Source organism: Saimiri boliviensis, chromosome 4 (assembly GCF_048565385.1).
Source record: "Saimiri boliviensis isolate mSaiBol1 chromosome 4, mSaiBol1.pri, whole genome shotgun sequence".
NCBI lineage: Eukaryota > Metazoa > Chordata > Mammalia > Primates > Cebidae > Saimiri > Saimiri boliviensis.
Window position 1 is genome coordinate 78,837,217 of NC_133452.1, and position 12,466 is coordinate 78,849,682.

At 42.2% G+C, this 12,466-nt stretch overlaps 1 protein-coding gene across 1 annotated transcript; it reads right to left on the minus strand.

The window, feature by feature from the left end:
- Positions 1–3,784: 3,784 nt before the first annotated feature.
- GJA10 (gap junction protein alpha 10) lies at positions 3,785–5,415 on the minus strand. Its single transcript, XM_003945221.1, is given in 2 exon segments — positions 3,785–3,906; positions 3,909–5,415. Coding segments are annotated over 2 exon segments (1,629 nt in total).
- Positions 5,416–12,466: the final 7,051 nt, after the last annotated feature.

The following is a 12,466-nucleotide window of genomic DNA, read 5'->3' on the forward strand; positions in this document are numbered from 1 at the left end:
AAAAAGTAGACAATATATAAGAACAGGTAGATAATGTAAGTTAGGAGATGAAAAGTTTAAGAAATAATCACGAAAAAGTGCTAGAGATCAAAAAAACTGTAAAAAAATAAAGAATGCATTTTTGGGAGGCGGAGGCAGGTGGATCACGAGGTCAAGAGATCAAGACCGTCCTGGTCAACATGGTGAAAACCCGTCTCTACTAAAAATACAAAAAAATTAGCTGGGCATGGTGGTGCGTGCCTGTAATCCCAGCTACTCGGGAGGCTGAGGCAGGAGAATTGCCTGAACCCAGTAGGCGGAGGTTGCGGTGAGCCGAGATCGTGCCATTGCACTCCAGCCTGGGTAACAAGAGTGAAACTCCGTCTCAAAAAAAAAAAAAAGAATGCCTTTGATGGGCTCGTTAGTAGACTGGACACAGCTAAGGAATGAATCTCTGAACTTGAGGATATAAAAATAAAAAACTTCCAGGACTGAAAAAGATCAAAAAGACTAAAACAAATAAACAATAACAAAATAGAACAGAATACCCAAAAACTGTGGGACAATTACAACAGGTATAACATACATATAAGCCAGAAGAAGAAACAGAGAAAGGAAGAGAAGCAATATTTGAAGCTAAAGTACTAATATGCTCCTAAATCTGATGTCAGACACCAACCCACACATCCAGGAAGTCCAGAGAACACCAAATGGGATAAACACACACACACACACACACACACAAAACACACACACACACATACAAACTACATTTAGGCTTATCATATTCAAATGTCAGAAAATCAAAGAGAAAAATATATATATTGAAAGAAGACAGGGGCCAGGCACGGTGGCTCACACCTGTAAACTTAGGCGTTGGGAGTCCGAGGCAGGCAGATGATCACAAGGTCAGGAGATCAAGACCATCCTGGTTAATATGGTGAAACCTCATCTCTACTAAAAATACAAAATATTAGCCAGGCATGGTGGCTCGCACCTGTATTCCCAGCAAGACTTCAGGACATAAGGTTAATGTACAAAAGTCTATGACTTTCCTGCATACCAGCAATGAACAACTAAAATGTGAAATTAAAAACACATGACCAGGCACGATGGCTCATGTCTGTAATCCCAGCACTTTTGCTGGCTGAGGCAGGTGGATCACGAGGTCAGGAGATAGAGACCATCCTGGCTAACAGTGAAACCCCGTCTTTACTCTGTTTCTTTTTCTGGTTTATATGTATGTTATACCTGTTGTAATTGTCCCACAGTTCTTAGGTATTCTGTTCTATTTTTTGTTTGTTTGTTTGTTTTAGTCTTTTTGATCTTTGTTTTTCAGTCCTGGAAGTTTTTTATTTTTATATCCTCAAAAATACCAAAAAAAAATTAGCCAGGTGTGGTGGCGTGCACCTGTGAGTCCCAGCTACTCAGGAGGCTGAGGCAGGAGAATTGCTTGAACCCAGGAGGCAGAGGTTGCAGTGAGCTGAGATTGCACCTCAAGACTGCACTCCAGCCTGGGTGACAGAGTGAGACTCCATCTAAAAAAAAATGAAAGTTAGTGATGCATTTCCTCAGTGTAAATTATCTTTTACTCCTACTTCTATTTATAAATACAATAAAGTCCATACAGAAAAGAAAAGAGAGAGCTCATCAGCTTCAGCTTCATCACATTCTCTCCAGGATTCTGAGCTTGGCTGGCCTCTCCCAAAAAAATAAACTGAAGAATCAAGAAAATCTATCTCACCTAAAAACTGCTGTATCTCCCTCAACAATACAAAGGCTTCTCTTGCATGGAAGGTACAAAAGAAAGAAAATGATGAAAACTGGATTTCTGACTTTGCAAATGCAAATAAGAAGCAGTGGATGGTCTGAAGGTAATGAGTTATCCCAATTGATTGTTCACAGTCAGTTGCAGATTGAACTTGTTCTACTCTTTTCCCCCTTCTCACTATTGCACTTAACTGGAAAGAGGGAAGGGAAGGGAGGAACAGGGGAAGGGGAAGGGGAAATGGAAGGGAAAAAGGAAGGGAGAGAGGGAGGAGAAAGAAAGAGAAATAAAGGAGGGAAGGAAAGAAAGAAAAAAAAATTTTTTAAAGAAGTAGCTGCCACTGGCCAAATAATTCTTTTTTTTTTTTTTTTTTTTTTTTTTTTTTTTTTTTTTTTTTTTTTAGAGACAAGGTCTCACTTTGTTGCCCAAGCTGGAGTGCAGTGGCATGATCTTGGCTCACTGCAGCCTCAACCTTCCAGTCAAGTGATCCTCCCAAGTAGTTGGGACTACAGGCATCCCCCACCACACCTGGCTAATTTTTTTTTTTTTTTTTTTTTTTTTTTTTTTTTTTTTTTGAGAAACAGTGTTTCATTATGTTCCCCAGGCTGGTCTTGAACTCTTGAGCTTAAGTGGCTCCCTGCCTTGGCCTCCCAAATTGCTGGGATTATAAGCATGAGCCACCATGCCTGTCCCCAAATTATTCTAAAATAGTGGTTCTTAACCCTAGCTGCACATCGCACTCGCCATGGGAGTTTTAAAAATATTGATGCCTGCATCCTACCCACAGAGAGTCTGGTTTTATTATAACTGGATGGGTCCTGGACACAATGGTTTTTAAGCCTCTCAGATGACTTTAATGTGTAGCATGGGTTAAGAACCCTGCTCTAGTTTGGCATAGAGTTCTAAGCACCCATATATTGATCCTAACCATAGTCTCCTGAATAAATGGCTGATCACTGACAAGAAAAAGATAACAGCTTGAGAGAAGCATTTAGTAAAAATCCAAGTAGGTTGATTTGTTCTCATGGTATGGCTGTAGTACAGTAACATCGGTATCTAAACCCATAGGAGATGTAAAACTGGGGCAGAGGGATTCAGTCATTATTAACACAAAGAATGGAACAAAGGAAGAAACAAGCATGTGAGCTCAACTCAGACGCTCTCCCACAAACCTTGGGGGAATTTTCTCTGTAATGGAAACAGTTGACTATTGGGAGCAGTGAGTAAGCAACTGTCATCCTTTGTTCCAGAACTGAGAAAAATCCACAGTAAATATCCGTGTCGTGTTTACAATGTCTGGGAAATGTTGATCCCACAGTGGTTTTTCAGAGAACAAAATTACAATCAATATAACATTGATTTTTGTCTTTGTAAAATTTATCACCAAATATTTGTATATGACTTTGAAATGTCAAAGGTATTAAAACAATGAAGTACATCCTCCTTTTTCAGTAAGATGGGGGCAACCCAAGCTTACAAATGATTCCTCCTCTGGACCGTTTTCCACACTGTGACAGAAGGGCTTTCTAAACTGCAGTTCTGAGTCATTCCCTTCTCTGCCCCACATCCTCCGTCAGTTCCCTCTGGCTTCCTTACAGGGCCTCCATGCCCACTCCTCAGCCTTCCCTCCCTCTGCACCCTCCTACCACCCTGTGCTCTAGCCACATGCAGCTCCTCAGACAGCACTGCTGTGTCTTGCCTCTTAGCCTTTGTCTGCGCTGCTCCCTCTACCAGGACGGCTTCTTTCATGTGCCCCAGTCTTCTCGGTTTTGGAAACACTTGTCACATTTTTCAAGATTCAGTTCAAAGTAACTTCAACTATGAACATTCCCCTTACCTAGCCATATGACCACTCCCTCCTTTGCTCACTCATTCCCACTAACATGACATCGTACACTTGATATATTTACATGTTTACCTGTCAAATTTTCCTTCTACACTCTAAGCCCTTTGATGTCAGAGACTGTATTTTATCCATTTATATGCCCAGTACTTATAAGGGTGCTTGGTATAAAGTAAGTATTCTCTAAATTTATTTTATGAATTGAATTTAACTGAATGTATTGAATGAATAATTTTATCTCTCCATAAATAATCTCCCTCTCCATCTGCCTCTCTGTCAACACAAACATACATACACACCCCAGGAGTGAATAAAGAAAAAAGCATCCAGATTGGAACAGCTCTTGTGATACTTCCATGATCGGTAGGGCTGTCTGTCTTACCATTGATGTTCTGTGCCCAGTGACTGAAGGCAGAGGTGAGGAGCTGTTTTCCCGGTGAGAAAAATCCAAGCAGGAGCTATTCTGAGAGGTAGAGCTTCCTGAGTCACTGTGCAGATGTCGCTTTTCAGACAGCAATCTGGACAGAAAGCTGCCCTTGCGACTGCCTGTGTGAGATCTGTCTATCCAGACCCCACTCTCTCTCATGCTGCCTTCACTGTCTCTGCAGTGACCATGAAGATCTGTGAGAGGCTCACCTGAGGGTTCCAGGTCCTGGGACTGCTCCCAGGTTCCTATTGCATGGGATGGACAGCTTCTAGGGGCCATAGTTGTACCTAGCCAGGACTGGGATATTGTATTCTGTAAGCCAAATGAGGAATAGTCTGATTGCTGTCCCAGGTGCTGATTTCCACCACTGCCGGCCCAGGGACAAGGGCTGTGAACATGGAGCTGTCCGCTGTGCTGATCCTTCTCAGACCAGTCTTTTTTCCCATTGGAAGGGTCTACTTCAAGTTGCCTGGGCTGTGGGATTTGCCACATGGTTTTAGACTTTGGAACATTAACTCGAATGACTTGCTGTTGATTGTTAGCTTGAAGTGGAGAGAGTCTTTCAGGCAAGGAAGAACAAATCATACACTGTTGGGCCACTGAATATTTCTTCAAATGGAATGGAGGAGGGCCTGTTTCATCCTCAATGCCCTCACTGCTGGATTTCTTATAAAGTGTTCTCATAATTTTTCTAATGCCCAGATGAAAGATTTCCAGCATATTGAGTAACAAGGAAATGGCTGCAATGCTGTGCATAAAAAGCATGAAAATTGTCTTCTCAGTGGGCCTGGATACAAAGCAATCCACTGCATTGGGGCAAGGAGGTTGAGTGCATTTGTAAAGGGGGTGCATTTGAAACCCATAAAGAATATATTGGCCTATCATGAATCCTACTTCAAGTACAGATCTGGTCAAGATGTGTAAGACATAAGTACGCAGCAGACATCCTTTCAGAGGGACTTTATGGATCCTCTTCTGCTCCTCTAACCTCCTCAGTTCCCTATCTATCCTTTGCTGCTCCTCCAAGTCAAGCTCTGGATTCTCTATCTGGGCTCTAAGGTGTGACTTTTTCCTCTGTCTCTCTTTCTCAAAGGCCCTGAGCCTGTAAAGTGCATGGCCCATATAGACCAAAGAAGGAGAAGACACGAAGATGATCTGTAAAACCCAGAACCTGATCAAAGAGATAGGGAAGGCATCATCATAACAGATATTGTTGCAACCTGGCTGCCGGGTGTTGCAGGCAAATGCTGACTGTTCGTCATCCCAGACATCCTCAGCAGCCACACGAAGTACCAGCATTCGGAAGATGAAAAGGATGGTCAGCCAGATTTTCCCCACTATGGTTGAGTGGGAGTGAACTTCCTCTAGGATGCCACCCAATAAGTTCCAATCCCCCATGGTTAAAGACTAGTGTCTGAAATATACAGAAAACAGATTAATAGTACCCATGGTTGTAGTATATAGACAGGCTCAAAAATACAAAACATTCTTTTGTATGTCTGCAAAACTATGAAGGATCTTCCAGCCCTAATATTTATAGCCTAGTCCATGCTTAAAATAAGATGTTTTCTAAGATATTAATTTTTGAAAAAACACTAAAGACCCCACCATTTCACCAAGTTTCCATCCTATCCTCTTTTACTTTCCCCCACACAGATGCCTGTCATTCTAGTATACTAATAGGCCTCCATATTTGCACAATTCATTCTAATTGCACCATTGTATTCATTTTTCTATCCATATGAGATGCTCTACTTACCATACATCTGACATGATATTAAAGGAGTCTCAATTCCTCAGGAAGTATTCCCTAACCATCTCAAGTTGTAATTTTCCCTTTCCAGAATTCTTACATTATTGTTAATACTATTCATCTGGGACTGTGCCTAAATGAGTTTTGTGATGGTTGTGGCTTCTATTCCCCTTTCTGGAAAGGTACATCCCTTGCAGATAGAAATTCTAAAGCAGGAGTCCCCAAACTACGGCCCGCGGGCCACATGCGGCCCCCTGAGGCCATTTATCCAGCCCCCCGCCGCACTTCAGGAAAGGGCACCTCTTTCACTGGTGGTCAGTGAGAGGAGCACAGTATGTGGTGGCCCTCCAACAGTCTGAGGGACAGTGAACTGGCCCCCTGTGTAAAAAGTCTGGGGATGCCTGCTCTAAAGCATGTTGCTCATAGCACACAGAAGCCTTCAATATATAATAGTGAATGGAATTGTCTTTTCACTTTAAAATTCTGTTCCTTGACCGTATCACCAAAATAACCATCAACAGGCAAAATAAAGTAAATCCTCATGATATGTTATACAGAGCTTTCACTGCAAGACAAAATATAGGTAAAGAAAATATAAATCAATCAAGTAAATCCTCAGGAACTGGCTCATATCAGGGTAGCAAAGATTAGGCAGACACAGACACAATAACACATAATTACATCTGTTAAGCCACATCTGGAACATCATGTTTTCCTGGAATTTTTGCTAACTTAGAAGAAAAGTGAATATAAACTGCTTTTCTAGCAAGCTTAGGATCTGGGAAACAATCACTTTTCTTAGAAGAAAAGTGAATATAAACTGCTTTTCTAGCAAGCTTAGGATCTGGGAAACAATCAAGGTATAGCTGACATGAACAGGTTACTTGGTTTATCCTGAAAAACTAATGTTTTTCAAGGTTCAGTGAAAAAACTTAGTAGGTTAAAGCTTTCCAAGATATGGAAGGCTTCCAGATAAGAAAGATATAGAGGAAAAATAGAAAATCATTATTAAGTTAAAATAGATAATGAGACCGGGCACGGTGACTCACACCTGTAATCCTAGCCCTTTGGGAGGCCAAGGCGGGCAGATCACTTGAGGTCAGGAATTTGAGATCAGCCTGGCCAACATGGCAAAACCCTGTCTCTATTAACAATACAAAAATTAGCCAGGTGTGGTGGTGCACATCTGTAATCTCAGCTACTCAGGAGGCTCAGGCAGGAGAATCACTTGAACCCAGAGTGGGGCAGAGATTGCAGTGAGCTGAGATCATGCCACTTCACCCGTCTGGGTGAAAGAGCAAAACTCCATCTCAGAAAACAAAAAAAAGACAATGAAACAATTATCCCCTTCCATAATTCATTTGTTCAGTAATATTTGCTAACATCTTGCTATTGGCCAGGTGGAGTGGCTCATACCTGTAATCCCAACACTTTGGGAAACTGAGGTGGATGGATCACTTGAGGTCAGGAGTTCAAGACCAACCTGGCCAACATGGTGAAACTCTGTCTCTACTAAAAATAGAAAACTTAGCTGAGCATGGTGGTGCATGCCTAAAATCCTAGCTACTCGGGAATATGAGGCAGGAGACTTGCTTGAACCCAGGAGGTGGAGGTTACAGTGAGCCAAAGCCTGGGAGACAAAGCAAGACTCTGTCTCAAAAAATAAAATAAAGTAACTCAAACGGCTATTGCCTAGGCATTGTTCTAGATGCCAGGAATTCAATAACAGGATATATTTGGTCCCCGATCTCACAGTACTTGATCACTAAGGACTCCCACTTAATCTATAAAATGAACCAAGGCTGATAATACAAAAATGAGTGTCAACCCAAAAAAAAATGAGAGAAAAAACTTGGAATCCTTAGATTTTTTTTTCCTACTCCCCCCCCCGCAAAAAAAAATTGATTCCAGATGGAACAAAATATTAATTGTAAAAAAGTAAGCCATAAAAGTATTAAAATAAATTATAAAATAATATGTTTTGTGACCTTGAAGTAGAAGGCTTTTTAAGCACATCAGTGCCAGAAATTATAATTAGAAAAAATACAGATTTGCCGGGCGCAGTGGCTCACACCTGTAACCCTAGCACTTTGGGAGGCCGAGGTGGGTGGATCACGAGGTCAAGAGATCGAGACCATCCTGGTCAACATGGTGAAACCCCGTCTCTACTAAAAATACAAAAAATTAGCTGAGCATGGTGGCATGTGCCTGCAATCCTAGCTACTCAGGAAGCTGAGGCAGGAGAATTGCCTGAACCCAGGAGGCGGAGGTTGCGGTGAGCTGAGATCGCGCCATTGCACTCCAGCCTAGGTAATAAGAGTGAAACTCCATCTAAAAAAAAAAAAAAGAAAGAAAAAATACAGATTCTTGCTGGCATGGTGACTCATTCCTGTATTCCCAGAACTTTAGGAGGTGGAGGCAGGAGGACTGCTTGAGCCCAGGAGTTGCAGACCAAGCTGAGCAATATAGTGAGGCTCCTGTCCCTACAAAAAATAAATGTAAAAAGTTGGCCAGGCACAATGGTGAGTGCCTATAGACCTAGATACTTTGGAGGCTAACGTGGGAGGATCACCTGAGCCCAGGAGTTTGAAGCTACAGTGAGTCATGATTGCACTACTGCAGTCCAGCCTGGGTGACAGAGTGAGACCCTTCCTCAAAAACAAACAACAACAACAATAACAACAACAACAACAACCAGATTCTATCAGCAAAACTGAGTGGCAAAGGTGGAGATGTCCAGAAGGCATCTGGGTCTAGAGAATAACAACAACAAAAATGGTACAAAAAGGAGATAAGCATTTGCAAATTATCACTGAATAGGTAGAAAGGATCACTCAAAGACAAAAAGAAAAAGTAAGACAAAGACAGAAGGAAATAGCATAGGAGAAAAAAGAGTCTACAGATAAATATGAGAAATGGCCAAGGAGAGAGAGGAGGAAAACCATGAGGATGGTGTCTCTGAAACCAAAGCAGAGTTTCAAGAAGGGGCATAGTTGACAAAGCCAAATACACACACACATACACACACACCACTATTTAAACAAATGTAATTTAATGGTGATATACCATGCTCAAGGATTGAAAATTGCAATATAGGTAAAGATGTCAATTCACCCCCAAATTAACTAATCCAAAGGTTCAGTGTGGAATTGTAAATCACTGAAATAAAACTCTATAAATGTACATGTATATGTATGCACGTGTCCATGAGATGTATATGTATGTGATTTTATTGAGAACGAAGAAAAAAATACAGGATACACACCAGGAATTCACATAGGTTACCTGAGGTCTACTGAATGTGATGAGAGTGGAGGGAAAGTTAAGGTGGATAAAAGAGAGGCAAAAAGGAGAAAGGAAAGGAGAAAAGAGTTCTAAGAAAGCATGACTGATTTTTCATCAAAAGTGTACATTATGTAAATTTTTACTTGTATGTACATATATAAATATAAATAAATTTTTAATAAAATTGAAAAAGTGCTAGATAATCCCAGAATTTGGAAGAAGTATTAATAAGACTTTCATAATTTACTCTATGTACTTGTAAATTGTTTGAAATTCAAAAATCAAGAATGCAGTAATTTATATCACTTGCAAATAAAAATCAGATATTAAAATTCAGGACTTATATCTCATTAACCAAAAGCAATAATAATTTACTAAATTCTATCCTGTTTTAAAGAGTTTTGGTATTTTTCCATAATTATTTTCTTTAAAAATTCTAGTTATTATTCTTTATTTTACAAACGGATTTCCTCTGCTGGTAGATAACTGGAAAAATAAATAAATAAAGGATTTCTTTAGCACTTAAAAAAAAAAAAAACCACCTATAGCTTCTATTTTCTACAGAAACCCAGAGGTGGGAAAGCTAACTCATGTCAATTTTATTCCGTTTGGCAGTGTTAAACTATATAATACTTCTTTTTGCCACTGTGCCTTTAAAATGTGGAAATTATTCTTTTTAAATAGTAAGGAAAGGAAAACTGAGCTTAACCTATATGAAAAACAGAAATACAATCTTACATATTAAAATACAAGACATTTTGTCCTTTAGACAATCAGTCCGTTTTCTAAAAATAACTATTTCTTATCACTAAATTAGTGTGGGTCTTAGAAATAGCCTTGAATTTTCTTTTATTTATCAAATACAAATTTAGCATCTCCTATGTAAAAAGCTGATGGTCCTTTTCATCATATTATTTCAGATCTTGTCTTTCTACCCCCACAAGGAGTTTCTATATATTTATCATAAACAAGAGAGTTCACATATTTACTACTTACCTTACGGGTGAACAAAAAAATCACGATTGGGTTCTCAGAACCTTAAAGTTGCACTGTGTGTGGCTCATTAGTGGAAAAATTGCTGCTGGTTGCAGATATAAAGGCTCTGATCAGGTGGCTGTGGGGCCCTAATCCAGAATGAGCACAGTTATTTTGATCGATGGAGTCTAACCTAGTCCTCCCCCACGGTTCAAAATGTCCTCTGGTGCTTTGCAATTTTCTTACACTATTTTTATTTAATTGATACCAAGCTGGGACCTCTCCTGGTGTATCATATTTGGAAATGGAAAGTGAAACAAATAAGAATTTTCCTTTTGCATTGGTGAATGCATACAGTAATTTAAGTTCCGGCACATTTCTTTCAGTCTGTTGATTGTACTACGAATCGATGTTCACAGATCAATGAGTCATGTCCGATTTCATAAACAGCTGCCTGGGGTGAGTCTGGCCTCATAAATGTGAACAAATAATAATGGAGTGGAAATCAAACCTAAAGTGTTATTGCACATCATGCCATGCTGAAAGAAGTAACATCTCAAAAAGAGAATAAACATATGTAGAGTTGGATGTGATGGTTCACACCTATAATACCAGCACTTTGGGAGGCCAAGGCGGGAGGATTGCTTGAGGCCAGCAGTTGGAGACCAGCCTGAGTAACATAATGAGACCCCCATCGTTACGAATAATAATAATAATTAACAGGGCATTGTGATGCATCCCTGTAGTCTTAGCTACTCAGGAGACTGAGGAGGAAAGATAACTTTAGCCCAGGAGTTCAAGGCTGCAGTGAACTATGATTGCACCACCCGTTCCAGCCTAGGTGACAAAGCAATACTCTCAAAAGAAAAGAAAAGAAGGCCAGCATGTAGTGGCTCATGCCTGTAATCCCAGCACTTCAGGAGGGCGCAAGCAGATCGCTCAAGCCCAGGAATTTGAGACTACCCTGAGCAACACTGCAAAACCCCGTCTCTACAAAACAATACAAAAATTATCTGGGCATGGCGGTGTGCACCTGTAGTTCCAGCTACTTGAGAGGCTGAGGTGGGAGGATGGCTTCAGCCCAGGAGGTGGAGACTTCAGTGAGCTGAGATGGCAATACTGCACTCCAACCTGGGCAACAGAGCAGCAAGACTCCGTCTCAAAAAAAAAAAAAAAAAAGAAAAATAGGAAAGAAAAAATATAAACCTCCCCCTCCCCTTCTCCTCCTCCTCCTCCTACTTCCTCTTCTTTCCCCTCCCCTTCCTCCTCTTCCTCCTCCTCGGACCTGGAGGGTTCCGGAGGGTGGTGCCGCTGGGTGTCGGCGCCGCACAGCCTGCTGCCTAGGTACAGACACCAAGACAGTCAAACCCTACAGACCCCACCTTCCAGGAAGGTCCACAGCTAGCAGCCGCCTGCCTCCCAGGCCCCAGCACAGGGCACGCGGGGTGCGAGGTCACAAAGCGCCAGACTCTCCACCGGGCCGTGGATGGCACGGAGCTGCCTGGAGGTGAGCAGGTGCGTGGGGGCGGGAGGGTGTGCAGACGTCCTGGAGGCTGAGGGCTGCCCCTCAGAAGCTGGTGCTCATCGGGACTGGCTGTTGGCCCGAGTAGCTCCCCGGCTCCCTTCTCTGGGTGGAACTTCACGTGGATCTGATTGCGCAGCACAGCTGCCCTCAGTATCCAGCCTTTGGCGCGGTGCTGAAACTCCCTGCCCATCCGCAGAGACTTCTAGAAGGTGGTACTGTGCTCATCCACATCCTGGAGATCCAGGATCTTGCTGTGCGAGTCCACTCGGGCGCTGATCAGCCCCTCCCGGATCCGCTGCGTCAGCCCACCTTCCCGGTCTGCCACTCCTGTGCGCGTTGAGGGCGCGGCTGCGAATCTGGGCCTACAGGGTCCTGACGTTTGGAGGGGGGGGGGCGGGGAGGGGCAGTGGGGGAGGCACACATGTCTGAGAGCAGATTGTCCTACATCTCCTTTTGTGTGTGTGTGTGTGTGTGTGTGTGTGTGACAGAGTCTCACTTTTTTTTTTTTAAATCGTACTTTAGGTTGTGCAGATCATGCAGGATTGTTGCATAGTTACACACATGGCAATGTGGTTTGCTGCCTCCAACCCCCCGCCCCGACATCTGGCATTTCTCCCCATGTTATCCCTCCCTGACCTCCCAACCCCTCCGCAGTCCCTCCCTTGCCCCCCGCAACAGACCCCAGTGTGTGATGCTCCCCTCCCTGTATCCATGTGTTCTCATTGTTCAACACCCTCCTATGAGTGAGAACATGCGGTGTTTGATTTTCTGTTCTTGTATCAGTTTCCTGAGAATGATGGTTTCCAGATTCATCCATGTCCCTACAAAGGACATGAACTCATTTTTTATGGCTGCATAATATTCCATGGTGTATATGTGCTACATTTTCCTTGTCCAGTCTATTTTTGATG